General features: G+C 43.8%; 1 protein-coding gene across 22 annotated transcripts in view; it reads left to right on the top strand.

The window, feature by feature from the left end:
• FBRSL1 (fibrosin like 1) overlaps positions 1-27,968 on the top strand; it is a 502,054-nt gene that overhangs the window by 221,174 nt on the left and 252,912 nt on the right. For 19 of the 22 annotated variants that reach the window (XM_064392668.1, XM_064392660.1, XM_064392670.1 and 16 more), the window contains one exon: positions 9,477-9,512. The exons of the other annotated variants lie outside the window; for them this stretch is intronic. In XM_064392668.1, the coding sequence (XP_064248738.1) occupies positions 9,477-9,512 (36 nt within the window). The remainder of the gene's footprint in view (positions 1-9,476; positions 9,513-27,968) is intronic. 22 annotated transcript variants of the gene reach the window in all.

Below are 27,968 nucleotides of genomic sequence, written 5' to 3'. Positions count from 1 at the left end.
ATGGGATTCTCTGCTTCCCCTCCCCTCAGCCGCTCCTGATGGTGTGTGAGCAGGAGAGCCTGGGAGCTGCACTGTAGCTGTAGAGTGGGGCTGCAGGAAAGGAATAACATATTCCAGCTTAGCCATTAGCTTAGGTCAAAGCGTTAAGTGGTCTTGGAGACTTTTCTTGTTAAGCCGATGCACTTCCAGTATTTCTCCTCCTTTCCCTTTGCCCCCAAAGTTGCAGGCTGAGCCTGTAGGAATTGACTCCAAGTGCCTAATTCCTGCAAAATCTTCAAAGCCTGTTCAGCAGCCAGTGAAATTCAGTGGGAAATAGGCACTCTGTTCTTTTTCTAGTCAGAGGAGATGTTTGGGCAGTGCCTGGAGGCCGGGGCACACTTCAGAGCTTTGCTGAAGCTGCTCTTGTGACCTGGCGACCCCTCGCAAATGAGAATTTTTCAAATTAGTAATTAAACAGTTTGAAAAGTAAGGTTCATGAATCACAGAATGCTCTTCGTTCGTTATTTGATGAGTGCAATTTAGCTTTAATTACATATAACACTGCCTCGTGTACTGGTACACGTTCTGTAGCCTATTTAGTGACTGTCTCAAAGTCTTAGGAAGTCCCACGGGTGCAATCAGATGGTTTTCCCCATTTCTGTGCAATGGGATGAGGAGGCAGACTGGTTCTCTCACTGTAGAGAGGGAGCAGGGAAAGGGAGAGGAGACAACAACACACTACTGAGTGTTGATTCCTGCAGGATTTTCTGTCCAGCCACGCTTGGTCCCTGCTGGCTCTGGAGCTGTGTGTCCCAGCACACAGTTTCAATAGCTGCTGTGCCACTGGAGTGCACAGCTCCTTACATGTCCCCAGGATCAGGAGCACAGGGCAGTCAGGATGTCCTAGGAAGGCAGGGATGGTGTTTCCTTGAGGGTGGTGGTTACAAACTGATGCTCCAGCACCCAGGAATTCCCTGCAGATGGATGCTCTGCAGCAGGAGGCACCTGGGCTGTTTCTCACTCTCCTGCTGTTCCTTGGTGAATTTGGCCTTCATGACTGCTCTCTGTGCTGCCTTTCCCCACTAAGTGGGGTGAACAATGGAGTGAATGAGGCAGGAGGTGACAGGTCTGGCTGCTGCAGGGTAGCACACAGCAGGTGTGGTGGGAAATGTGCCTGTCAAAGTGTCAGCTGCAGTGGTGCCATCTCAGGAGCACTAGATCCTCCCTCCAGCTTCGCTGGTCCCCATTTCAGAGGTGCTATTCTGAGCAGCTTAGCCCCTCTGTGCCATTTGTTTCTTGAGGTGACTTGTTCAGTGAGATGCCAGCAAGTTGTTCTTTATTTACATTAATGCATGTCATTAGTCTCTAATGGACCGTGAAGTCAAGAGGTGGCCTGGTCTGTCGTGAAATAATTGCACTCTAAAGAAAACTGAGGCAAATGATTGATTATATTGTGCACACACACAGACACAAACAGCCATTGGTTCATCCACTACGAAACCCAGAGCATTTTGCTCCTTCCTTGCCACAAGTGAAAATTCTGTGGGGAGAGAATGATACAATTTCATGGTGAGACAGTAATTGTCTGGCTTGTATAGTAAGTCTTTCCAGACATTACACCAAGCACCATTTATTATGGGTCATTGAGGGAAAAAAATGCTTATTATGATCTAGTGAAATAATTTCTGGCTGCATAGATGGTTTGATTTGTTGAGGCTGGGCTCTTCTTTGGGATGATGAAACTTCAGAGTAGAAAAAAAGTGAAGTTTTAGCCCAGGTTTTGTGGTGCAGAGAGGAGATGGGAATCTGCCACTTGTTTATGTTCCCAGTGTTGATGTAAAATTCCCTTAAAAACTACTACAGAGTTGACATCCTTGTTACACATGTACTCTCAGGTCTTCTACAACCAAACAGAGTCAACAGCCTTTCTCCAAAATGGGATTTTCCTCTGCTGCTTTTCAGTGTGAGGTAATTGGAAGTTGCCAGAGAATTAAGAGCCAGATAAGCCATATTGCTATTTTGTTGTGTTGACCCAAGTAAAAGTGGAAAGCTTGGGCATTTTGTTTTGGTTTTCCCCATGTTCCATAATTGTCCTAATCTTTTCTGATGTCCTGAACAGTCCAAAAATCCACACAGAGCCTTGTATAATGGCTTGAAAAAAGGGTTTTTATCTTTTTCTTGACCCATCAGCTTAAGAACTGCCTGCTTTTTAATGGATTTTCTCCCTCACTAAATTGAATGGATCGTCCCTCATTATCATTTAAATAGAAGCCTCACTCCCTGTGAACATGGAAAATTTGAATGTGGTAGTAGAGCTGTGATAATTTGAAATATTCGGAAGGTGGGGGCAAGGAGGGGGAACAGGCGGCAGAGTGCAGAATTGCTGAATGTAATTGTCATGGATTCTCAATTTTGTTGCCACAAGATGGGAAAATAGACTAATAATTGTCTTCCAACCCTAGTAGAATAGTTGCCCTAGTTAGCTGAAGCTAACACTCTAATTGTCATGGGGGCACAGAGATGAATGAGGATGTATGCAGGGCACAGCCAGGGCTAAATTGAGTGATATACTAAGGCAAAGAGCAAATTGGCAATTATTGGCCCAGCTGAAAAGGTTGGCAGGTGTGCTGCTTTCTCAGGAGCCCTTAGGGGGAAATTGGAAATATAAAATATCGACCATAAATACTCGCTGATTAGGAAATATGTTGCAAGAGGTGCTGGCCACTTAAGAGTCAAAACTCTCCTTTTCAAGGGATTGGCTTCAGCTGTGCATAAAACCAGCAAGCACTGCTACTAAGTTGTTGAGAGCCTTTTTCTCTCATCCCCCAGGCTATCTTTTCTAATTTTTCATCATCCTATCCTCATATGTTTGTTTGTTTTTCTTTAAACATAATAAACGAAAAGCAGTCTTTTAGGAAATGCAAAGATTTTCCTCTCTCTAAATGTTCTTTGATAAGTGTTTAGCATATTGTATAGGCTGGATATAAAATTCTCTCTCTGGCAGATGAATACAAAATAACTTCTGTGATTTCTAATTCAGGCAGTTCACTGTGATCTGCTTTTCTTTGTGTGCCATCACAGCACTGTCTCTCCCTTCCCTCCTACTTCTCATACCATGCTTCCCCTCCTGGGCACAGGGATTAGAGCAGCAGCAGGGTACAAAGCTGGAGGTCCCTCCTGTGTGCCTCAGGCTGAAGTACCTTGCCAGAAGCACAATCAGATGAGCCTCTGAAGTGAGAATTGAACCACAGTCACACCACATCTCCACGTTTATCCGCACTGTAAACTTTGGTGCGTGGGGGATGCCTGGTCTTGGCTCCGGCAGGGTGGCAGTAGCACCTCAGAGCCATGGTCAGAGGTGTCACAGAGCACATTGAAGGAGTGTTTGGAAGGCCTGGGGTTGTAACATGTGGGCTGCAAACTCTTTGTGGCAGGTGCTGTTCACTGTTCCCCATGTGTTACACACTGGGATCTGATCTGCAGTTTGAAGAGTGGAGTAAGACCATCCTAGTCAAAAAGAGTAGCAACAGGATAGTTTTAACACCCCTTCCACAAACCATGACTCTTGGGAAACTGGTTTGAATATACATGGAAAGATCATGAAACCTTGTAAATCCCGTTCTTCTGGAGGCAAAAATTCCCATCCCTTCAGCATGCTGTCTACTTTTCTCTGCATCCCACAAAACCCCAAATGCTTGCGTGGAAACGGCTTCAGCAGAAATTTAAGTTCTAATGACTGGCACGAAGTTTCAGTGAGGGATACTCAGGAAGAAAGAAAGTCTGGAGGAGTTTTGTGAAGCTGGCAGAGGTGATGGTTTGAGCAGGAGCAGCACTCCTGTAAGTTCTGTGCATTTCTGTGAGGTCTTTTCCTGTTGTTCCTGGCTGACTGCACTCAGTTTGTTCATTCCTGGTCAGTGGGCATCTTTCCTTCTGCTGTCTGCAGCCATCACCTGTAGGAATAACAGTGTCTTGTGTGGAAGCTGTTCTGTAGCTTTTCAAGCCAGTTACAGATGTTCAGACCTTGTGTAGTTTGATATCTTACCAGACTGGTTTTGCAGTGTTTCTAAGCACAACACTCTCTGTTTATCCAACAGAATAGAGTCAGGGAATTCAAGAAGGAGCACATTCAAGCATTGCACGACATGCAGCTCGTTCATCACGTGTTGTGGTTATCTTGTCAGGTCCGGGTTCTAATCTCAGTGAACATCAGATGCACTGGTGACCTTTGCCATGTCAATTGAACTCATTGTATCAGCAGACAGGAGTGTGGCTATGGAAATTAATTGCATTAAGAGTCTCTGTGTTAAGGTCTGGCATATCTACTGCCCTTGGCTCTTTTTGTCCTCCTCTCCACTTACCCTTCTCATTCCAAGATATTTGAGTTTTAGAAGGGATTTGTTTGGGAAGGAAATATGAGACTTCCCCAGTATTCTAAGCTGAACCCATATTCTGTTGTTGAATGTTCTATAAATGACCAAGGGGAGGGTAAACACATGCAACTCATGGTGCCTCTGCCCTCTTTGACTGGAATTGGGAAAGAGTGGAAGATGGGTGCAGCTGAGGTGAGTGTCCTCCTGAACAAATGCTATAAAACAGAATTCAAAATCAGATCTCTCTGTACATACTATGGATTACCTCTGCTGAGTGCTAACCAAGCAGATCAGGCTTTTGCAGCACTGATGTGATAAGTTTGGGCCTGTGATTTGGCAAGGCAAGATTTGACACTAAATTGGAGCTGGGAATTCTGCCTCAGTTCCCTCCTCTGCTGGGGGCTCCTCAGGTGCCACTGGGCACATTTGACTCTTTCCTGCCTCAGTTTCTACACCACACAAGGATGGCATTAACAGTAGTGGTTGGAGGCTGGTTTTGGGGACTGTCTTGTGCCACCTGGGAATAGCTATTGGCTGAAAACAGCCATTTCCACAGCTGATTTGGAGGTACTTGATACACTCTTGGTTTCAGCCAATGAAATGGCACATGTCATAAAAGCAGGAATGAACTCTTGACATTTCTGGAATATGTTAATTTGTGTCCTTTAGCCAAAGACGATGGAAGGGAGCACTGCAAACGACCTAGTTTTGTGGTTGTGCTGCCATCACCTGCTTTTAACTAATCCCCTTATAGTTAGGTTTTATATCAAGGACACAAAAGATCCAACTTGAAACCTGCCTGACCCATTGAGAGTGGGGAATTGGCTTGAGATGCCCTTTTACCTTGATTATTACTGGATTTTAAAGCCCTTCCTGCTGTCTTTTGAGTTCAATAAGTAACCCAATAGCTTTAAGAAACTGAACAGAGGGTGTCTTAATTTCTTTTGCATCATGAGAATAGTGGAAGGCCATGCTTTTATTTATATAAGGGAAATAACTTTTTCTGTCAATTTAATAGACAATCTTGGAAAACCTGCTGCAGGTTATTGGTGAGATTTTCTCATTATTTTCTTTTCTAAATTGCAGTTGCCATTTTTTTCACAAAGAAAGAAAGAAATCTTTTAAATATAGTTGCAGGTAGCAGTGTAACTCAAGCTCTCAAGGACATCACTGGGGGGGTAGTAGAGTCTTTCAGCAGTAAGATTTTGCCTTTGCTTCCAGAAAGGTGTATTTTTTTTTATATCCAGTGTAATTAACATGAGAGCTATCCCAGGGTAGGAATAATTCACTCTATGAAATGTCTTGTCTGTGCTGTCTGGTTTTGTTTTTAACCTTGGGCTTAAAAGGAACCAAAAATCTTTCGTTGTAAAAGAGCACATCATCTGCAAAATATTATAAGCCATTTATCTTTATGCACAAATGCCACCTAGCAGTGCAGCTCCACTTCTGCATCATTAAATGCACAGACCATACTCATTTTGCCCCTAACTAATAACAGTCTCCCCTAGGAACGCTGGGTATTCCAAACAGCCCTGGAAGAGGCAAAAGTTGGTGCTCAGCAGGCAGAGAGGCTGCTGCCCTCCCTGAGGCTCTGCTCAGGGCTGCTGTGCAGCTGGAGCCAGAGGTCTGGGATTCAGTGTCGGGCTGCAGGGAGCTGCCTGGGTGGGGTCACAGTCCTGCCTTGGAACTGTGTGTTTGTCAGCCCCTTTCCTGCCTGCTGTGGTTTGTCCAGGCAGCGTTTGAGGGTCAGAGCTGTGGGTGCCTGTGTTGCAGCTGGTTTGGGTTTCAGTCTCAGGTGAGCCAGAGGTCCCAGGCAGGTGTTGTGCTGGTGGCAGCAGCACCAACAGGAATGTGGCTGGCTGGGTACCACGGGCATCATCGTCCCCTGCTGCTTGAGGCCCTTGTGACAAGGAGAAAATTGACCAAACCAGCAAATAGCCTCTTTGGAGAGTGAGAGTTGTCTGACAGCCCTCCATGTAAGTGCTGCTGTCCTTGTAGGTAAGAGCCTTGGTAAGTTGTTCCAGCTGAAGGCTTGCCCCAGTAATTACTCCTGCCAGACAAGCACTCATTCACTGCGAAAGGAAGTTTCTTCAGCATTGGGTAGATGCCAAGTTAAACTTCCACTAAGATTTCTTATATTTGCAGCCACAATTGATTACTTTTCTCATTATTTGATCTTGATATAGAGACATACAGACTGAGCCGTGTTTGTATTAACCCCCAAAGATTTTTTCCTTTAGGACCATCCATCACAGTTGCATGCAAACTGTTCTGCTCTGGCACTCGTAGCTGATATTAGCTGGGTTGTTTTTAGAATTGCTACATGTGACAATTGGTATGGATTTGCCTAAAGAGCTGCAGTGTTCCCAGCTAACCAAAAAAGCAATAGTGGTTTGTTAGATGTGCAGAAAAATGCATGCAAACAGCCCTGGAGAGTGTGGGGTATGGTTGTGCATAAACCTAATTGTTGGAAAAGATTTTACGAGTTGACTCCAAAGTATTCACCAGTAACTATTTTATATATGCAAGAAAAATTCTGAGGGAGGGGGAAAACCCCACCCTTTTTCACCACTGATTTTTCAGGAAATTTGATGTTAAAACTTTTAAGAGAGAAGAGGCTCTTGGATGTGAAAAATACCAGAGTCAATTTCCATTCAGTTTTCATTATTTCTGATGTAACACTTTACCCAACAACTGGTTTTATTGTTTTCTACTCAGTGGTTTTAAATCAGTGGTCTGCAGATTCCTGGGGTTCTTGGACAGCTTGGGATGCCTGAAAGTTGTCTTAAGAAAAGCAGGTCTGTTGTTAGTGTGCTTGAGTTTGTTGTCCAAGAGTCTGCTCCACCCCAGGAAAACATTTTGTATGTGCACAAAGCTCAAAGATTGGAAATAACTGTGAGAGTAAAAATGCTCTGAGGCTGTTTCCCTAGAGAGAAGCTTCTAATGAAACCTCTTGTTTCTGTTTTTGGTTATTATTTCCAATTTGTTAGACCTTGTCATTCTTGGTTAAATCTCAGTTGATGGAGGGCTGGAGTGAGAACTTCCACCCTTTTTCCTTTCCTCCTCCCGCTTTTCCAAGCAGGTAATTTGCCTCCTCATCATTCCTGTGTTTACTTTAGGTGAACTGCCTGGTCAAGCCCTCCAAAGTGTCAGAACACATAATTGTGTTCAGCTGTTTGACATACTTATGTAGATAGCAGGATATTGTTATTAACCTTGTTCTATACAAAGCTGAATTCCATGAGTACTTTGGGATATAGAGTATGTGGAGAGAGGGTAAAGTTTAACGTAATTTCTCAAAAATAGAGGTAAATTCCACTGCCCTTCATTTCACTGGTCTGTAGCTTTATTTCTGGGCAGTTTATATTTAGGAGGTTTATAATTAAATCCCAACTTTTTTTTTGTAATGCATGAAGGCAGTGGCCAAATCTGTGTTCAGTATGCAGAAGGTGGGAATTCAGATGCTGTTATCAGTGTTGTTGCTGCCTCAGGCTCCCCTGTGGAAGCTGTCCCTTTCCAGCAGCTCTGGAGCAACAACAGGACAGAGGTGCAGGTGTAGCATGCCAGGGGTGGGGACTGGCACCCAGTCACTCCTTGGCTGCAGACCTATGCGTAAGAGCTGGGTCACACCTTTCCTTCTGCCTGGCACCCTTGTTCTTGTGCCAGCTGGTGAGAGGGTTAACAGGGAGCCCTCCTCCCACAGCCACATAATTCTAGGACTTTGCTCTTGTCTCTTCTTTGCTTTGGGAGCTTTTCTCCAGGGGCACTTGGCTGGAGAATTGCCTGTCTGGTGTCAGAGGCAGGTGCAAGCCAGTGGCACAGAGCTTGCATGGGCAGAGCAAGACAATTGTGTCGTCCACTGAGAGCAGGAGTCTGGAAAAGGTTTCCTGTGTACAGCTATGTATCCTCTGATCAAAAGGCTTTCAAACTGCTACTACAAAGGGACTGTTATCTTGCTGGTGAAAAATTACAAGTATTTGCAATCAGTTTGCATCAATCTCTTTGGGGTATTGTGCTGTGCTGATTTAGTAACGTGATAACTTCTGGCACTGCTGCAAAAAGACAAAATAATCCTCACCATCAGCCTGCAACAATTCGGTATTTTTGGTACCCACTAGAACATCAGTCTTAGAAACAGGACTGCTAAGACTCCCTGGATCTTGTTTAATAAAATCATGTAGTGAGGGCATCATGATTATAAATCACACTTGGAAATTGGCCTGCAGAGTACTTGCTGGGTTATGTGGTGTCGTGTGTTCCTGGCTCCTTTTTAATTTCCGAAAAGAAGGCATATAGCAGCTGGAGCTAGAGGTGGAATTCATTTTGCTGCTTCGAGAAAGCCACTGCCAGCAAAAACCCAGCAGCTCGACAGTCTTTGGTCGTAGAGAGAGGAAAGGGATCCAAGTGACTGGAGCTGGTGTAATGAGAAGGAAAAGAACCAAATGATTTGGCAGCATGTGAAAGAGGTAAGGATGTGGTAGAGAAAGGAGCAGGAGGAGCTGAAATGAAGAGCAGGAGTAAACAATGTAATTTAACTTATTCAAAAGGGACAGAGTGCTTATTAAAGCTCTGAGAGATGATAAATTAGTGCTTTGCTGCTATTGTTATTTCAGATAGAGTTGTCATATGGTAATGCTGCAGCAGTGAAGGCTGGAGGCTCACAGATTCATGGAGGGGAATGGAAAGTGGGATATTTGGTTACATGATTGAGAGTTGGAGTCGATGAGGCAAAATGTGCAAGCCTGGTTCTGGAGAGCATCCTTACATGTGCGTGCTGTTCCCAGGAAGGCGCCGTCGCGTCCTGAGGAGGGATGGTTCAAAGTGTGTGTCCTGCTGCTGTGAAGACGTGTCCCACGCTGAGAGCTTTAACCTTGCTCGGGAGGAGCTGTTGAAGCCCTGCTCTGGCTTATGAAACCCTGCCTGAAATAGCCCCAGAGCCCTCACCTGGAAGTGCTCTCTGCCTGTTACTCCTGTGACAGCACACAGAGTATCAGGAGATCATTTGAGGTTGTGGAGTTTTCCCCCAAGGAATACTGGGCTGGGGGAGGGAATCGCAAAATGATTCTTATCTTACATTACACAGAATCTCTTGCATTACTTACTGTGGCATATTGTTTCCTCCCACAGAGTTCTGCTCAATCGCTTTCAGGAAGAGGCTACTCCGTAAGTCATTTACAGCTAATTCTTTCACTTCTGTTGATGTTGATTGCAGAGGTTTACACTACCTATTGCACAGCCACTGACATGGAAGAAATGCAGAACAGAAACAGGGTGAGAGCACAGGGCTGTCATGCACCTGGCAGGGGACAGCCCTGACATGTGGGAGTGCATTAAGAGCCTGGGCACTTCTTAATTTAATATCATACTTATAGGGAGGAGTTTTTTGGTCAGTTTATGGTGTATTTCAGCTAGATAGTCACCTCTGGAGAATTACAAGTCCTGAGTGGGGAGTTTTCAACACCAGCAGGAGATTATTCCCTCCTCTCCTCCCTCCCCCATACACGTTTTCATTTGTGTATTAAATACAAGAATCAAATACACAATTACTCCCATTTTACAAAGAATTGCAGCCCTCACCATTGTGGCCAACGAGAAAGTCAATATTCTCTTATTTACAAGCCTCTGAGTTACAAAACAAGCTCGCTTGTTTTCAGGGGAGGGTGTTGCTGATGTTTCCTTCACAGGAGTGCCACAATGTTCGAGGGTGGTGTTCAGGGTCAGGACACGTCTGCCTGTGTGTGCAATGTACCAGACATGTTTAATTGTCCTTTTCTGTTCATATGTACCTTATTTGTATGTGCAATAATGACATTTCTTCATATAGAGGTGGGTTAATTGGTTTGTTTTGGGTACATTTTCTGCTCAGCTGTCCAAAAAGGCAGGCACAGACATCACTGAGTAGAGTAATACAGAAATAGGAGAGGGTGTGAGAGGCTTAGCAAAGTCAACATGAAAATTCCTGGAATCACATTATATCTGACTCTCAAAACAAATGTATGGTGGGGAGATATGATACCCTGGTTGTTCAGACAGCAAGTCATGTGGAGTGCAAAGGTTCTAGATGAAGGTATATGCAAATCTGAACGTGGATGTCTCAGTTCAGCAAACAACTCCTGCCTGCACTGATTGACAGTAATTGCTGCTTTCACAACCTCTACCTTGATAAAGTTTTGCCTTCTAGGTGAGTGGTCCCAAACTGTTTCCTACCAAGTGCTAAAGCTGCTCATTCTCTCTAGAACCGGAACAAGGGTGGATTTTATGTGCTTCAGGAAGTTGATGTGGAGGCCTGGAAGACATTTCTTTTACTGTAATCACCAGAATTATTTACTTTCAATAATTTATGTTGTAAGTTTGGGATGATGGAACTTGCTGAGCTTCTATCCTTTGCACAAAGAGAAAAAATTGCCAGGCAGTGCAGAATTTATGGTCTAGTTTCATAGCAACACTGTCCCATGCTATCGTGCATATTATCAGAAATTCATAATACAAGATTAAGTACATTTTCATCATAAAACCATTACAAAATAACATATGACTCGAAAAGCCTCACCGTTTTAATGAAATAATGTCAAAAATTTTTAGACAGTAGTTACATGTTTACTAAGTATCCTCCAGTATCCCAGGTGAGTATCATTGCTTAATTCATTGAGGGATGAGGAATATTTGCTACAGGACCCATTAAGTGCTGCTTTCCGTACATTTGGAGAATCAGATTCACCTAGGCTTGTAAAGGCAGATGCTTTATCTTCTATTTGTCTGTAAAATGCCATGCATGCCCATGGCACCACATAAATAATAATGAATCATCTTCACAGATTTTATGACTGAGGGCCTGGTTTGGGAACTAAACAATTTCCCAGTGGCTGTAACATAGGTTGCAAAATCATAATGGAAAAAGGCCAAAGAATTCTTCTCAGAGTCTCAAGGCCAATAAATCATAGGACTGTTTTCTTCCATTGCTGGCTATTCAGAAATTTACTTTTGTTTCTCTGAGAAATGATTTTGAGAAAATTACCAGCTCCTTCTCTGTGCATGTGTGGGGACAAAGTTCTCTTATTTTGCCAACCCATAACTTCTCAAGGGAGGTAAGGGCTTTCTGCATGCCAGGGCAGTATTTTGAGATCATGAGTAGTGTGAAATGGTGTTGCTTTTCTTTATGGATTGTCATTTTCCCTGTTAAACTGCCTTCTGCCCCACCACGAGCCAGCTCTTGACCTGACTGTTTCCCCCAAGACTCTGACACTGCTCTAAACTGATTTAGCAAAAGTCAGAGACTGCCACTTCCATTGGCCCAAACTCCCATGGGAAGCTGATTCTCTCAGGTGGCGCAGAGATGTTCAAACCACCAGATCCAGACAACTGGCCCCACAGCAGGAGTTGTCCATAGCATCTATAACAGTTCTCATTTTCTCACGAAAACAGCTGTCTGTGAAACATTAAGTCACTGTTTTGGCTCTGCCCCTGTTCCCCAGACATGGTGAAAGCAGTGGTAGCAGGAGGCACGGTGGAGACACTGCTGTGCTGGGTGTTCCTCCTGATAGCTGTGCTGACGGCTTGTGTTGTGGAAGACTTGTGGAATGATGATCTGTATCGTTACTCGGTGAAGTTCTTGTACTGGGTTCCATCAGCAGCTGTTTAAATACCACAAACTATTTTGTGCATGCTCAATTTTAATTACCTCGTTCTGAATCCACACTCTTCTCCATTCACTTGCGTCAGCTGTCCTTGCAGAGATGTTTGATTTCAGAAACGTTTGTAGGAAATGCACATTTTAAGGAAATGAGCATTTGCCAAGAGAGAACTTAAAACCTACAGTAGGAATCTTGCATGAAAAAATCTCAGTCCAAGGTTTGGCTCATGCAGCTGAGCCTTCAAGGCCTGTCCAGGCAGTCAGAGCAGGCTCATTGGTGAAAAACCTCAGCAAAATGCCTTGCCCATGAAGTGCAGACTCTAGAGGCAGGAAGAAAAGTAAATGCAAGTGTCTGAATAACTAACTCCTGAGGGTTGGATATTCCAACTTCCTTGACTTCAGGCTTCCCATGGAACATTAGGTGCATAAATAAGGAGCATGCTTGAAATAGCTGTGAAATTTTGGTCTCATTGAAGTTACATCTGATGAACTCCAGTTGCACCTAGATTTAATTTGAGCCTCGAAACCAGCAGTAACAGTGACCTGGCACATAGTTTGAGTCTCCTGTACATACCACGGACAAAATCTCTTAAAACACTCCCAAAATTAATTTTCAAATGGCGTTTACTTTTACTGGGATAGGTCGAGACATTTCTATGTCTGTACTGCTGCTGCAAGCTCTTTCTCTCCTCAGCAGCATGTGTTTCATATCCTTATCTCGTTAAATGTATACTTCCGCTGTGCTGAGAAATAGAACACGAGTTTGTTTATGGAGGTTAATATCTCATTCCCTCTATGACTTGATGGTTACATTTGTGTGATAAACTACTCCAGCCATTTGTCACATTTCCTGCATGCACAAATGAGATTAGTGATCTTAGTCAGAGAGGTCTGTATGTCTTCTGAGCAGACAAAACAGATTCTCTTTTTGGTTACAGGATGAGAGACCTGTCTACCTGAAAATGCACTGATTTGTTAAAAAGTACACAGAGAATCAGAAATTAGAGTTAGAACTAGTTGAGGTTTCTGTACATCACTGATACATATCCACCCCGTGGATGTTTGTCAAGTTTTTTTTCTGATAGTTAACTTAGAACCAAACAGAGTTATAAAGGAGTTACAATGAATATAATATAATACATACAGTTTGTTATTAATGGCTAAAAAGTTGCAGTTGTTTATAAGGTTGAGCACACTGTAGAAACAAACCCAAGCTGCAGCTGAATTTGACTCAGTTTTGTAGAGAGGATGGAAAAGGATAGAGCTGGGGAATATGTGGTAGCTTAAAAAAATAAACAAAAAACCTCTTCCAATAAATTATGTAGTTTATTTATAGAGCATCTGTGCAGCTGTTCGTCTTCTGAACTGGAAGGGGCTAAAATATGGGAGTGAATGAAAGAATAAACTTGAAAGCATATGGCAAATGGATAGCCAGTGAGCCAACCTGTCTGAGTGTGCCTTGGAACAAAAGTACAGGAGGATGAGACGTCTTTGTTTGGTTTTATTTGTTCTTGAAAGGGTTGGGTTTTTTTTTAAATAAAAACAGTAACATACACTTGGCTACAGCAGCAGCTGATTTTTATTCTGAGCTTCTGTAAAATATCAAAGTCTTTGTAGCCTAGTCAAATCCCTGGCAGCTGATCAAATTCTGTTGATTTTACATCTTCCTTGTTGAGCACAGGAAACCAGTGTCTCAGATAACTCAGGCTGGAGCTCGTGGATAGAGAGAAATGTGCAGAACACCATAAGGCTTGCAGAGACTCTTGGGTCATCCAGAGTCACATCAGTGCTATCTGCAACCTTCATTCCTCTGCTTGGTGATGTAGCATGAGAACAGTTATCTCATCCCCTGGGTGAAGCTGAACCTGAGGTGACTCAGGCAAGGGCTGGGTGGGCTTTGAGCACCCTGAGCCCACTGCACTGTCTGCCTGGACCCCAGTCTGCCCCTTCCTGGCTGTTCTATCAAATGATCTTGTTCATTTTTGGAACTGGCTTTCCTGGCTTTGCTGGCAAAGATCTTTACAGCCATCCAGGACTCCTCTCCTGCGCTGTGTGCTCAGTGTTGCTGTACAGTGGGGCTGTTGCCCAACAGAGCTGCCCACAAGCACCCTGCCCCTGTCAGATCTCTTTGGCTCATGCCCATGAGTGCACTTGCTGGGACAGCCAGTTCTGAGCTGCATTCCCCTGCTATGTAGCACAGAGATAGTGCCAAGCTCAACAACCTCAGCAGGAGGGAGGACAGGTACAAATGGCTGCAAATGCTGGGAAGTCATCAGCAGAGGAGCTGCTGACTCTGCAGGTTTATATCCCCTGTAAAGCTCTTCCCATGGCCTCTCTCAGTTTTGTGCCAGCTCAGTGCAGCTCTGTGAAGCCCTGAAGCAGATGGTGCCTGCTAAGGAGGCTGCTCTCAGGCCAGAAATCCTGGGTGTGAGCCTGGGCAGGTTCGTGCCTTCGGTGCAGTGGTTACAGGGGCTCACTGAAGATCCCACCAGCAGCACTCCCCAGTCCACTCTGTGCTTCAAGGATGTTCTTGTGCTGTTAGGTTGGAATCAAATTATCACTTGGAAAAGTACCTTCAACAGCATCTTTTCTGTACAGACCTTGAGTCAGTACCATTTCCCACATGGATCCCAGGGATGATTGTATACCTTGACATCTTCGAGATGGAGAAACTGATGTCCCAAGAAGGATAAATTTTTATATAAAGATAAAAAAATTATTGCAATGAAGCATGCCATACTTCTGTTTGGGAACTCCTGAGCATGCTTCCCTCATGGTGTGGAAGCATGCTCGGTGACCAGAGGCACATTGGAATTGTGACAAACAGGGCTTTTCCACCTGCAGCTCTGTCACACACTAATGAAAAATATCTTCTGTAGGTGGGTAACATATCTTGGTTGGGCTGGAAAATTCATTGTATTTTAGGGTCTCTGATAAATTAGCATTTTTCTGTGCCAAAAATCAATATTGGAAACAGAACTCTTGTTATGACTCTCAAACTCCTTGAGCTGGAGCCAAACGTAAATGATAAAACTGAATTTAATATGTATTTCCTACAGTAGTGTGCCTGTGGGCTGGCAATGTGAGCAAGACTTTCTGGACAAGATTTATGAATAAAGGAGTATTAATTCCAAAATAAGTATCAATCTTCTTTTGCCATGGTGCCAAGCATAAAAGAGGAACTCTAATTGTCTTTTTCTTCTGGACAAGAAAAAGAATGGCAGATAGGTCCCCTTCAGGTGGAACAATACTCTGTCTTCTTTGAAGGAAAAGGAAAAGGGACTATAAAAAAGTGATGTGGCCTGCAAGTGCAATGACAGCACAAAGGATTTAAAAAGATAGAAAAATAATAATATGGAATAGAAATGTAAAGTATTTTGAAATAAGTTTTCCCTGTAAGATACCAGGAGTTTTAGAGAGCCATGAATAAAATGGTGGGTGTCAGTCCAAAGCATTTAACTTCTGCTGGTTTTCTTTTCCCATGTTCCTAAATAGCCTCACTTCACAAAACTGTCCCCATGCTTGAATTCACCTGGACAAGCTGAGTTCACTGAATAAATAGAGATTTGTTTGCTCTTAGTGCTGTGTGGGATGGAGCCAGGTTGCTGTAAACCAGCTGAGGAGCTGGACCCTTGGCTCCAGGGACTGTCCATAAGCCATGAGCTCAAATTGAGCTGAGTAATTAGTACACATATTATTCCAGATCCGTGGGAGCTCTTTTGAGGGTTTTTGAAACGTCCCATGAAAAGCTTAAGCAGAAGTACAAACATAAATAAACTACATACTTCAGCTTTACAAATACTGAAGTCCATGAACTTCCTTACAACACATTTTCCTTTAGAAGTTCCCTCTTCTGAAAGTCTGTTTCTTCTTAGATGACCTCTGCTTTTAATTAGGATGAAAAGTCCCATGGATTTTCACTCATCTCCACAGCCATAAGCAAGCACAAAGGGCCCTCTCTGTCTGAGTTTCCCCCTGCCTGAGCAGTGGCCTTGGCAGAGGGGCTGCCTCGGAGGCTCAGCAGTGGTGCCCCTTTGTCCCTGTGGCCGGAGCAGGACGGGCTGATCCTGATTTCCATAAACCCCCCAGCTGCAGGAGGCACAGCCAGCTGACACCGGGAGCCCCTCGAGGGACGGGACATATGACTTGTGTGTGATTTTTGCCCGTGTTTTTAATCTCCCTGCCGCTGCCCTGTGCTCGGGGCACCGGGGGGGGAGCAGACCTCTAATCTGACTAGAAAGCCGCTATTGTTAAACAGATGCATCCCCCAAAATTCCCAGTGCTCCTTGGCTTTTGGGCTGGGATAACCTCGCTGTCACCGGCCTTGCACGCTAAAATGAAAAGTTGTCCTAAATCCATCTTGAATTCACCAGCCTGGAAAGGATTACATCCTGCTGAAGAGGGAAAGGCAGAGGATTTTGAGAATATCTGGTCTTTATTTCTGGACCTTTTTGATTAAGACTGTCCTGAAGCAGTTGTGTCATATACGTGCTGGAGCTTTCTTTGTGTAGCAGGGCAGGGTATTTGCTTGTCTGTCTCAGCTGTTTTCACATTGTTGTTTGCTCTCATGACTCTCTTTCCTTAGAATCCATTGCCTTGTTTTAACTCTCTTTCCTTTCCCTTTACCAAAGCCGACAAAAAGATGATTAAAGCAGACAGCTGATTAGGATCAGGGCTCCTTACCTAACTACCACAGTGAGCAGGGGTTAAGTGTGGGGCCTCTTGGGGGATTTGCTTTTGATTTTTGTTTAATTCTCTGATAGTCTTGCGCAGTGAGAATGGGCAGTTCTGGTGTTTTATAATTAGAGAGAGGGTTAAAGTAGTCCATTTCTGAGGGCTGCCCATGCACTGGTGCTTGTTGTGCTGGGTGCTCTGGTGGGTTCCTCAGAGGAAACTCACAGGGGTGGGTGGAAAAGGGGTTCACACTCTCTTGTTTTATCTCAAATTTCACTGCACCCAAAACCATGGCATGTATGGGGAGTAACAGAGGAAATAATAGTGCCACTGAAGGATGTAATTCTAGAAATAAAAGATGAACATGTTTTGTTGGCCTTGATAGTTGGTGAACAAGAAAGATCAAGGAAAAGGGATCGATTGCATCAACTTTGTGGGTGTTATTGGCATTAGAGAACACTGCCTGTCATCTTGAAGAATCATAAATATTTAATTGTGCAGCTCAGTGGAATACCCTGATTGCTATCAGTCCCAAAATGGTTTTCCCTATGTTAAACTGTATTGAAATAAAATAGTCCAGAGAGGGTAAGTTCTTTGGGTGATGGTAAAACTAGTCACTATACATCCAGAGAGTAGGGAAGGGTTCCTGTAAGTTGGTGGGTTTTACTCAATTTCACCACTTGTATTTGTTCCTTGTCACCTTTTTTTTTTAATTGGGATTTGTTATTATAGGCGAGAGAGCTCTTTCGTTTCTTTCCTGTCCTAACAGAAGGCAAAAATGCAACTTTAATTTAGCAAAACAACAGATGCAACCCTAAGTCAGCTCTCACACCAAAGAAAACTTTTGATAACATGCTGAAGGTGTGGGGGCTCTGCTGTGAAAGCTGCAAATGGGTGGAAATCTGCTGTAGGCTGAGGTTTCTCTCCTCACTTCGTGTTTCAGCCTGGATGCAATCGAGCTGGCTGCTAAAATGTGAATATACTGGGCCATGTGGTTCCTCTGCAGTGGGAAGGCAGCTCTCCTCCATTCCTTGTGGGGTGAGAGAACAGAGGGGCTCCGTGCTGGTGTGCCTGTGCAGGTGGCTCAGGCAGGAGCCTGGGCTTCTGGGCTGCCTTTCTGCTGCAACAGCAGAAGAGTTGGTGAAGAGCAATTTTTTAATCTGCAGTGCTTGCATGGCTGGAAGAGGAGCATTCAGATGGAAACCCTGTGAGATGTTTTCTACACAGGGTCAGTGTTTTCACTTCCTGCTGCCTCAGCATTTCAGCATCACAGTTACTCGTGGTCAACACAAGCCCGAGTCACCATGATCTGCTGGCTACCTTTTAGAAGGTGTCTTTTCTCTTTTTTATAGCAAATAAATAAATGGAACTGTAAGAGCCTTCCTGTATGATGCAGAAGGACTAACTGCAGTTCTAGAAAGCCAGGGAATGCAGGGCAAGGACAGAAATGTCAATGAATCCATTGTAACTTGGGTGTGAGATAGGAATCACACCAGGGTGAGAGGTCTTTGCAATACCATTTGGCAAGTAGTAAGGCCAAATACTGTCTGATTGCTCACTGTCTCTTTGTTTTATTAAATACCTTCAGGGAGGCAATGGTCTAATTCTGAAATTCCAGCACTGCTGTATCCTAAATTTGTTTTAAAATCCTTCAATCAATGATACTTAGTTTCATGAAGAAATTTTTAAGTTCCAGTTCAGAATACCTTGTGTTTCAGCATAGTTTTCAGGTGATTGTAACTGTTCTCTCTTTTCTAAGCTCGTCACAGGTCAGAAACTCAAAGGCATTGAGGTTGAGTAAAACAATTGTTCATCACTCTGAGCTCTGCTTTGTTTTTGTGGGAATTGTCTGCTTCTGTAGCACCTTCTGTTGCATTAGTTGTTATAAAGTTTGGTTTACTAACCTGCTCTAGGAACAGATACAACCACCAAAGCTGCTTTTTAATTAGCCCTGTGGCCCATCCGGTGTGGATGTGCTGACGTCCTGGCTGTACAATGTACTTCCAATGAAAGGGAACAGTCTGCCATAGAGTCTTGTGACCTTGAGGTCAGTTTTGTGCTCAAAATTGCTTTTGATTATGGAGTTAGTATGTGTTTCAAAAATATAATAAAAAATCCAGCAAGCACTAGCGATCCATACACAGTGCTGCTGAGTTACACGCTCAAGTGGTATCACATCTAGATTTTAATGGAATTAACAGTTTTATTTATAGATACTTTCCAGATGCCATTCTTCTGGTTGTGAATATTTAGAGGTTTGCATGCAGAACTATGGAAAATTGGCAAACAGTTACATCACTGTGGACATGGCTGCAGTGGTTTCTACAGGAATGCAGCCTGATTCATACCTTTACTGTCTGCATTTCATCTCTGTGCTATATGATGGATAAGACTTTGTGTGTCTGAACACTTACAGCCTAGATGTGTAGTATTATCCTGAGGAATTTTCTTGTCTGATTAATTCACCACATGTGTTCACCAGCAAGCCTCAGGACACTGGCAGTTTTTTGGGAAGATGTTAGATGTAGCTGCTGGGTGCTTACAAACCACAGTTCAGTTTTTTTTAGACTGGTACTTTATCTGTAAACAATAAGAAATTTTGGAGTTGATTAAGAAGCTATTGTGTGGTTCTTGGGTTTTCTGGACATGGGGTTGAAATGGTTCATGCTGCCCTTGAAATCAACTAATCAAAGCAGGACAATTTTTGGACATCCTGTAACAATTAGAGTGCTGTAGATGAGGGATGGTACAGACTGTGTAGTGTGTGCTTTGAACTCATGCAGCAGCATTCTCAGACCAGTTGGTAATCACCAAAGGAAAAAATTGTTGCATTTGAGTTGGGTAAAGTATAGATGTGTTTTACTGGATTGATGAAATTCTGCCATCACCTGCAGGGTAGCAGCAGCATTGAACAGCTGAGAAGCTAAACTTAGTGGGATATTTGTAATGAACCAAAGACTCAAAATTTTATCTCAAAAATCACTTGTCTAAAAGGCTTTCTCTGCAAGCATTCCTTATAACAAAATATGAGAAGGTGTTGACACAAGCAAGGTTATAAGGCTCGTGACCAAAGTTAGATCAAACCAGGTCGCAGAACACGTTTTCCCCATGTATTCATATCTCTTCCAAAGCTGCTTAATAGCATCTAGTAGCATCCTGGTTTAAGAGAAAACGATTCTAGTCACAAAGATTAGGATGTCAAAGTGGAGATGCCCGAGGCTACAGAGCACTGTGTAACTGGCAGGCATCGAGCTGTAACGGGTGCAGGGTGCTCACAGCCTTTACCTAAGTATCCTTCCTTTCCTCTAAAGACTTGTTCTCTGAGGAGCCCTAATTCAGTTCATTTCTAGAAAGCTGGGGAAGAGGGCAGGAGAGAATAATAAATGGTCCCTTGAAAACAAGAGGCAGCAATAGACGCCACACGACAACCCAAACAGCCTATTTAACTGCAGCCAGTTTCCTGCTGAAGATTCATTTCGAAGAGATTGCGAGAGCACTCGAACAGGAAGCTGCAGCTTCACCAAACGGTTTCAGTATCACTGTGTTATCTGTGGTCATTCCCCTCCACAGCTTGCGGCTGGCTTCTGGTTAGCAGAGACAGACACTTTGAGCTGAGCTGGCATCAGTTCCCACCTACTTAATCAGTTAAGTTGTGAGCCCTGTGGTTAACTCGAATCCCCTGGTCGTCTTGTGGATTGCCAGTGACAGGAAGGGGGAGATGCATTGAGTGGTTCCGGCAGGAATAGCTTGGTTATCTGATGGTCACCCCAGAAACTGATAAAATTATGTGAGCTCTTTTCTGAGAAGACATCAAAAAAGCAGAAACTGTTGTCTCTAACCACCTGAAGAGTTTACAACGTCAAGGGAAATTTTGCTTATCTTGAAAGCCTCAAAACTGTTAACCCGCCTTCACCACTGCAGACCACAGCACTGCCTCAGACTCGCAGTGCGCACAGTGAAGTGCAGACCGTCATGTGCAGAGCTGTAAATTCTTACTGAGGAGACATTATCGTTCACATCTTCCAAAACTACTTTGGCACTTCAAATTCAGAGGTGAACAACTTGAAACATACGGGAGAACCGGGCTTTTCTGAGGAAGCGTGCTCTGTATTTTTAGAAAACTTGGCCTCCTTGAGTCTGTCATGTTGTCAGGAGTTTGGGCATGCAAAGTGATGAATCACTTTTCAAAGTGCAGCCTGTTTGATGAGCCTGGATTGATCTGAAGCCAAAGTGATGGTGACTGTGACAAGGGCTTGCAAAGGTTAAACAGAGAAGGTGGTCATATCCCGGGGATGACTTAGGGGACTCGGTTTGTTTTTGGCATGTGTTTGCTGACCAGACTTCAGCATCAGAATGGATTTCAGAGAGAAACCTTAAGTAAATGAGATTTTAAATTAGTACTTTCAAAGAGGCCTTGGGCAGCTTCCTCTGAGCTTCAGTGCCTGAGTGTCTCTAGCCTTAAAATGGCGTAGTGATACTCAGGTCTTTTCTTGAGGTGTGTAGATGGGAGAGTGTTTTACTGAGTATTTACTGAAATAGGCGAGGTAGTTTGGAAGATCCACCTAATTTTCTTGTCTTATGTGCCTAGAATATAAGGGGCTGCTTGTCCCATGTCCCTGTCTGATCACCCCTCTCTTCAAACCAAGCCACTAAGCTTCTGTCCCAGGCCACAGCTTGCAGCCAAGCTCCCCATGCTGCAGGTGCCTGTCCTGGTAGTGGCTGTGCTCCTGCAGATGCTGCTGAGCAAGCATGGGAAAGGCATTGCCTACTGCTGGATGTTTTTTCCATGGGGGAGAGGCTCCTGTGGCTGGTCCAGAGCCCTCATGCCCATCACACCAGCCCTGGGCATTCTGGCCCCTTCCTCACTGCTGGCCATGGAATAAAAGCAAAGGTGGGCATGGCAGCCAGGCTCCATCAGCACAGCCTCACCCTGTTCCTGCACATCTCAAAACTTCACACTGAATTCACACAATACAATGTGTGATTTATAGCTGTAACCGTCACCATGATGAAACCCTGCTCGTCTGCTGCTTTTGTCCAGGTTTTGAAATCAAGGCTGGGTGTTTGTAAGGGTGTGTGTCCATACAGGAGGCATGAGAGATGCTTTAGTCTGCTGATGTTGTTTGGCTCAGCCTCTGTCAACGACAGCCACAGCAATCAGTGCATTTTGGACTCAAAGCTATTTCCTTTCCTGCTGCAGATTATGTCTGGTATGCATAACATGTTAATTTAACAAAGCAGTTCTTTTGATACAGCTTTAATTTTTTAACAACAGCTCGAAGGCAATGATGTACAGATTATATAGTGTCAGTTTCCCAATTAAAGTTTTACAGGAAAATACTCTGGTTTTGCTTTAAGCCTGTTTTGAATTCTTCCTTCTGGCACTTGTGCAAATGGAAACTGCGCTATTGCAAAGCATCCATTTGAAACCTTGAAATATTTATTGAGGCTGCATTGAATACTGAAGCAGGAATCTTCCTGTAGGCTTGTTGATGTCTGTCATATGCATTTATTTTGTAATTAAATGTCTGGAAGCTTGTGTGTGTGCCTGAGTGGTTGGTTTCTTGTGTTTTATTTTTTGCAGGTTTTGTTGTTGTTACACTGGTTTTTCTGATAAATGCTTTTAACTCACCACTTTTAAGAGTTCTATGAAAAATTATCCACAGCCAGACTACATCTTTGATGTATAGCAATGAACCTCCTACTAATTGTTGTGCAGAACACTGAGGAGGTGGCTAAACCGCTGCCCTTCCTAGAACACCAGACCTTGTGAAGCTCATTGCTGCAGCAGAATATGCCTGTTTGAAGGCTGGGGGATGGAGAGCACCTGAAGGGACTAGCTGAGAAGATTTCATTCTTGAAACGTGTGGTTCACAAACTGAACTATTTTATTATTTTTTTCCTTCCCCCTTTTTTCTCTTCTTCCTTGCCCTTTCGCTTGGATAGTATCAGGTCAGTGTTCTTTCCTGTTTATATAGGCTGGCAGCAACAGAGACTGATGGTGTCTGAAATTGCCCCTAGAGTGGGTTCCAAGGTTTGGGACTGTGTGAACCTCAGAGGGCAAGGCACTGGCATTAGACAGACCAGGAGTATCAGCTCTAGTGACAGTAAACCATGCCGCTGTGAAGCTGCACAACCACATGTTCCTTGGCATTTCCCTTGGCCCTGGTGGCTCTCTCCAAGTACTCCCCACTGCTCATCCAGACCCGAGACATATCCCTGCTCCAGGCGTCTTGCTCTCTGGAGATTGTGTGATCTCAAGAGCTAGAGTATCAGACACCTAATTCAGATTAGTTTGCAGCCTGGAGTGGCATGAGTTATTGCCCAGATTTGCAAGGCAGCAGGGTAGTATGAAGGTCTCTGTGGTTGCATTCCAATCCAGCTGCTTTTAAAGGATAGGGAGCATGATCCCTGAACCTGTGCCCACCCAATGGGCTTGGAGCTGGGGCAGGCAGCTTCTCTGCCCTTGGAATGTGCTGAGAGTCTGAAGAATTCCCTGCTGCCAGAGTGCCAAGGAAGCCACCTGGCCCACTTTGAAACCAAATGCTGCCTCTCATGTGTTTATCACTTCCCTTGTTTTCGTTCTTTTTCTGTTTCCAGCTAATCTCTTTGGATTAGTCCTACTGCTGGATAATTATGACTTTCATATCTACATCTATTTCTCAAGCTTGGCTGCATTATTTTTGGACAGCTATTTAAGACTTTGTTTATTTTAAAAAAATATATTGTGTCTGTATTTGCATTTCAGAGCTCACAAACAATGGTACTTCTCACAGTACATCATTCTTCAAATATTTTTCTTAACAAGTAGAACTTTTTCAGGCATGCCAGAATCAGCTTCATTATATGAATTCTATTCATGGATCCTATTTAGAGCATTTGTAGGGAGGGAATTAAATGAGCTGTTCTCATACATACATATATCTGGTCACATGTGAGAAGGAAGGGTAAGAATTAGTTGATATTTCAAGGAAATTACAATAGTTACTGAGAAGAAAGATCCTTCCTTTTTTTTCCCCTTTCCTTTTTTTCCTTCCTTTCTGGAAATAAAGTACACATTTATGTGGGAAATAAAAGCCAAAGCCTTCATTATCAACCCCAAAAGAAATTGATTCTGCAGCAGTGCTTTAGTTCGGTGACTTTATTTGTATAAAGGCCAATGAATGATGTAAAGATAATGGTTTTATCTGAAGGATGTTAGCACAAGCTGACATGTACCTTCTGCAGCACTGATGGGCTGCACCTGGTTGGTGCAGAGAGCACAAGTGTGGGCAGAGTGGTCTGTCAGGGTTCATCCCTCACCTCAGGGGATTTTAAATCATCTTGGGGAAAGGGGGAAGCAGCAGCTCAGCCCAGGGATTTTGGAAAGTGTTTCTGTTGAGTTCCTCAGTTGAATGATGGCCAATGAGCTGTTGGGTTGGCAGAATCAATGTGATAGTTGGCTTTTGGAACTGAATAATGAAATTTGCAAATGTAAAGGAAAATGTAAAGGAAAATGTAAAGGAAATCAGTTCCTCAAAAGTTTCCAGTACTGCTGCAGAGAAATTATCAAAATAATGGAAATTGGTTTAGGCAATGCAGTTTGAATGAAGAGGATGTGTTCAAACATGCACGAACAGCAACGCAAGTGAACTTTAGATTGATCTGGTGTTTAGACAGGAGGAGTTTGGCGTGTTTTTAACTAGAATGTCAGCATGGTTCCCATCTTGTTGGGCCAAAGTGCTCTGACACGCTGCCTCAGTGACTTGTGCTTGTGTTTCTGTTCAGGTCGTTGGGTTACCCATGGAAACAGGCTCAAGGGGAGATCCAAGGGGAAGGCAGGTTCTCCAAGGAGAGACAACAATTAGAAGGACAGTTTCACAATAATTTTCTTCAATGCTATATTGGACAGCCAGGGAAAGAGAGCAGAAGATGGTTGTGTGGAGGTATTGAGTAATGCAAAAACGTGCAGAATCAAAGCTGCTTTGGGGGCTGCCTGGCAGCTCTGAGGTGTGGGGCCCACAGGATGATCATCATGAGGTGTGTGAATGGTTCAGCCTCTGCATAGCACATTTGGCACTACCAACTGGTTTATCTAGTTGGGAGGAAAAGGAAAGCGATTTTAGAGTTTTTTTCCCCTTTGTTTTGCTTGAGAAATGGAGTGTGAAAGAAAGATCCTCAGTAGGACTAGCTTCTGCTTCACATCACGGACGGTTTACACCTGATCTGACCAAAATCTTATCTCTGATCTGTCTGCCTTGAGCAAACATCCTTGTGGGTATTCTGTTCAGGTAGCTCTTTACCTCACTGGCCTTGGACAATGAGTGGGAGAACAGTAGGATTTTCATCTCTGTCAATGACAGCAGTAGAAAATTGCAGGAATCCCAAGAAAACACAATCTGGAGAAGGGAGTGGGTCTTTGTCAGCTCAGCAGGACCACAGCGTGGCTGTGACTTGTGGCTTTACTGAGTGTGGTGTTTTTCACTCACCAGTACCTTCTCAAGTTGATTGATTTTGTCAGAATTTGCTTTAAAAGGAATGAATTCTAATCGGTGGTTGTGAAACTTAAGGCAAACATGTCATTGAAAATAAGCTTACAGTGGTTTGATCAAGATCCCATGATTTGAGGTTTCCAGACATTTAAATGTGTTCAATTGCTGTGAAGCTGGAAGCACAGGTAGGAAAGCACTCTTAATTAAAGTTGCATGGTGAGGAGCCAGATTCAGAACTTCCTGGAGCCTTGCTGATGGCATTTTCTGATTCCAGACTCGTAGTGATGTGTTTATAATATTTATTTGGGTTTCAGTTTGGGTAAAGTCTGTTGCCATTTTACCCAAAACTCTTTTATAATAGTAGGTTTCTCTCATAACTCACTTGGAGTCTTGCTGGTGGTTTTCAACCTCTTCCAATTTGCAAACAACCTAAGAAAATCACCACTAAAGTTGCAGAGCCCTATATTTTGAATGGAAAGCCATCTTGACCACAGGCTTGCTTTTCTTAGCTACCTTTTTACAGCTCATTTAAGAAGTACTCAGCAAAGCTGGAGGTCTCATGTCCCAGGGCTGAAAACCAGTAGCTTAAAGCAGTGGGGCCCCGTTTTTGGTTCCTGGCTCTGCTGTATCGTAAATACAGACTGTGCAAACCATGCTTTACAGAAATTTTGTTCAATAAAAGTTTGTCTTCAGAGTCAGTGCAGACGCTGTCTACCGCAGTGGATTTTCTTCCTTCTGACTGGAGTTGGGGTTGGATTTGTTTGAATATTGTGGTGCCTTCTGACGCCTATTTAATTTTGCTGGAGTGGTATTTTTGTGACACCATGGTGCTGTGAGAGTTGTAAATTATTCTTTTACTCAAGTAGACTTTGTAATTTGGTGGGAAAAATTGCTTTCCAGCAAAACTCAGCCTGAAAGTTAACATGTTCATTAGTCACTGCAGTGGCCCACAGTAGTACAACTTGCGGATTATTTTACAATATGTACTTTTCTGGTTGCTTGCACAAATGTAATACAAAAGTTGCTTTTATATTAATCTTTAAAGTTTCGGCCTTGAATGCTTGTAATTTCTGCATCCTGAATATTAACCAACAAAGGAAGCGAGGTTTTGTGTTCAAAGCCAGGAGGAGGAGACAGGAGGTCTGTGCTGTATTCCCAGCGCTCCCGTAATCTTGCTCTGGGATCTGGGGCGTGCTGTTTGCTGAGCCTCAGTTGAGCTCATGCGTGGGGCAGGGAGACCTTCTGGGTGTGTTCACTGGCCCAGTTGTGTGGAAGCTTTGATGGGATTGCTGGTGGAAAAACGTCATATTGTGTTCAGCGCGCAGGAATCTGCGGGTTTAGAAGTTACCCCAACAGTTCCAAGTGGCATTTCTTCCACTTCTGGCCAGGGCTGGCATCTGCCATGAACACCCCCATCTTCACTGCTATTTTCCCCCTTGTACGTTTTCCACACAGGAGCTTGAGCTGGGCTTTCAGAATCAGTACAACCACGGAAGATGGTTTATCCTTCAGTTCTGTGTGCTGTCCTCCAGTATCCTGGTGTGCAAGGGTGCCTCTCCCCAGAAAGTTCCTGCAGAAGCCTGGCACATTGTGTTACAGCCGGCCCCTTGTTAACTCTGAATTTCCCTAGTTCCTTTGCCTTTCCAGGTTTGAGTTAGACGGCTTGATGTTACTTCAGAGCCGTCCTTTTGATGGCTGGAAACGATAATAGCCTGTGTCATCTGCCCTTTAGAGGGAAGGGTTATGCCTCGTCCTTTATTCCTCGTCTCTCCTGACAAAACCCGTCCCACAATGCGCCCGAGCCGCTCGCAGGTGTTCCCGCCGCTCTGCCCTCTCACATGCACCGCAAATTAGTAACAGAAGCTAATGGCCCAGCATGCGGCCATCAAAGGGCTGACAATTCCAGCCTTTGCAAAGGGCCCTTTATGTCAGAGCCCCCCACGAGAGCTGTCCGGCTGAAAAGGCCGTTTGTGTGTCCCTGTGTGCGGGCCGCTGCCGCGCCCCGCCGGCCGCGGGCCTCACGCTGCGCCCCGGGCCTGTTGCTGCTGGCAACAGATAAAAATCGCTGTTGGCCACAGCGGGGCCCGCAGCACATCAATCATCCGCCCAGATAAAGGCCTCGGGCCTTTGGCCCCATCCCTCGCTTGTTCCTAAATAATTTCCACTGGCTGAGCATGCTATGGTGTAGGCTGGGTAATTCAGTCCAGAAAACTTCATTTCACTAAAAATGCTTTGATTCTTTTTTTTCTTCTTTTTTTTCTTTTCTTTTTTTTTTTTTTTAAAGACTGTTTTTGTTCAAATAGATGTTTGTTTCGAAAGGGGGAATTTAACTGATGAAAGGGATGCCGTGAAAGTTCAGAGTGAGAATAATAAATAGGACTGTGTGGTTAAATGTAAAGTACAACCAAGCGGGAGCAAAAAGAATTAGCATTTACCAGGAGTAACAAAGCACCTTCGCACTTCATGAGACACCTTTCAGCTTTGGCATCATTCAGCTTCCTGAATTTATATATATTTAAATAGAGATTAATCTTTATATATGGATAACATCATTTCCACCACACCTTTATTAAAGAGATTTATAGCCGGGTATCAAATTACACTTTTAATATAGCCTAGTTGATTTTTTGGTAGCAGCAAATCATATTTGTAACTCCGAATAACTAAACAAATTTGACAGTAGCAAATTTTCTCCTTGACACAGCTAATTCTTCATCCTGTCCTAATGTTCTGCTGTAAAGCCATAAGAAATTGTGATGCTTAGAGCCTGACAGTCATAGGTTTTGTTCTTGCCACTTAGCAATCCTTCAAAGAAGAAACCATTGCAATTTAAATTGAGGGACA

This window comes from Passer domesticus, chromosome 17 (assembly GCF_036417665.1).
Source record: "Passer domesticus isolate bPasDom1 chromosome 17, bPasDom1.hap1, whole genome shotgun sequence".
NCBI classification, from domain to species: Eukaryota; Metazoa; Chordata; class Aves; order Passeriformes; family Passeridae; genus Passer; species Passer domesticus.
Note: the sequence above shows the minus strand (reverse complement) of the source record. Positions and strands in the feature narration are given on the sequence as shown.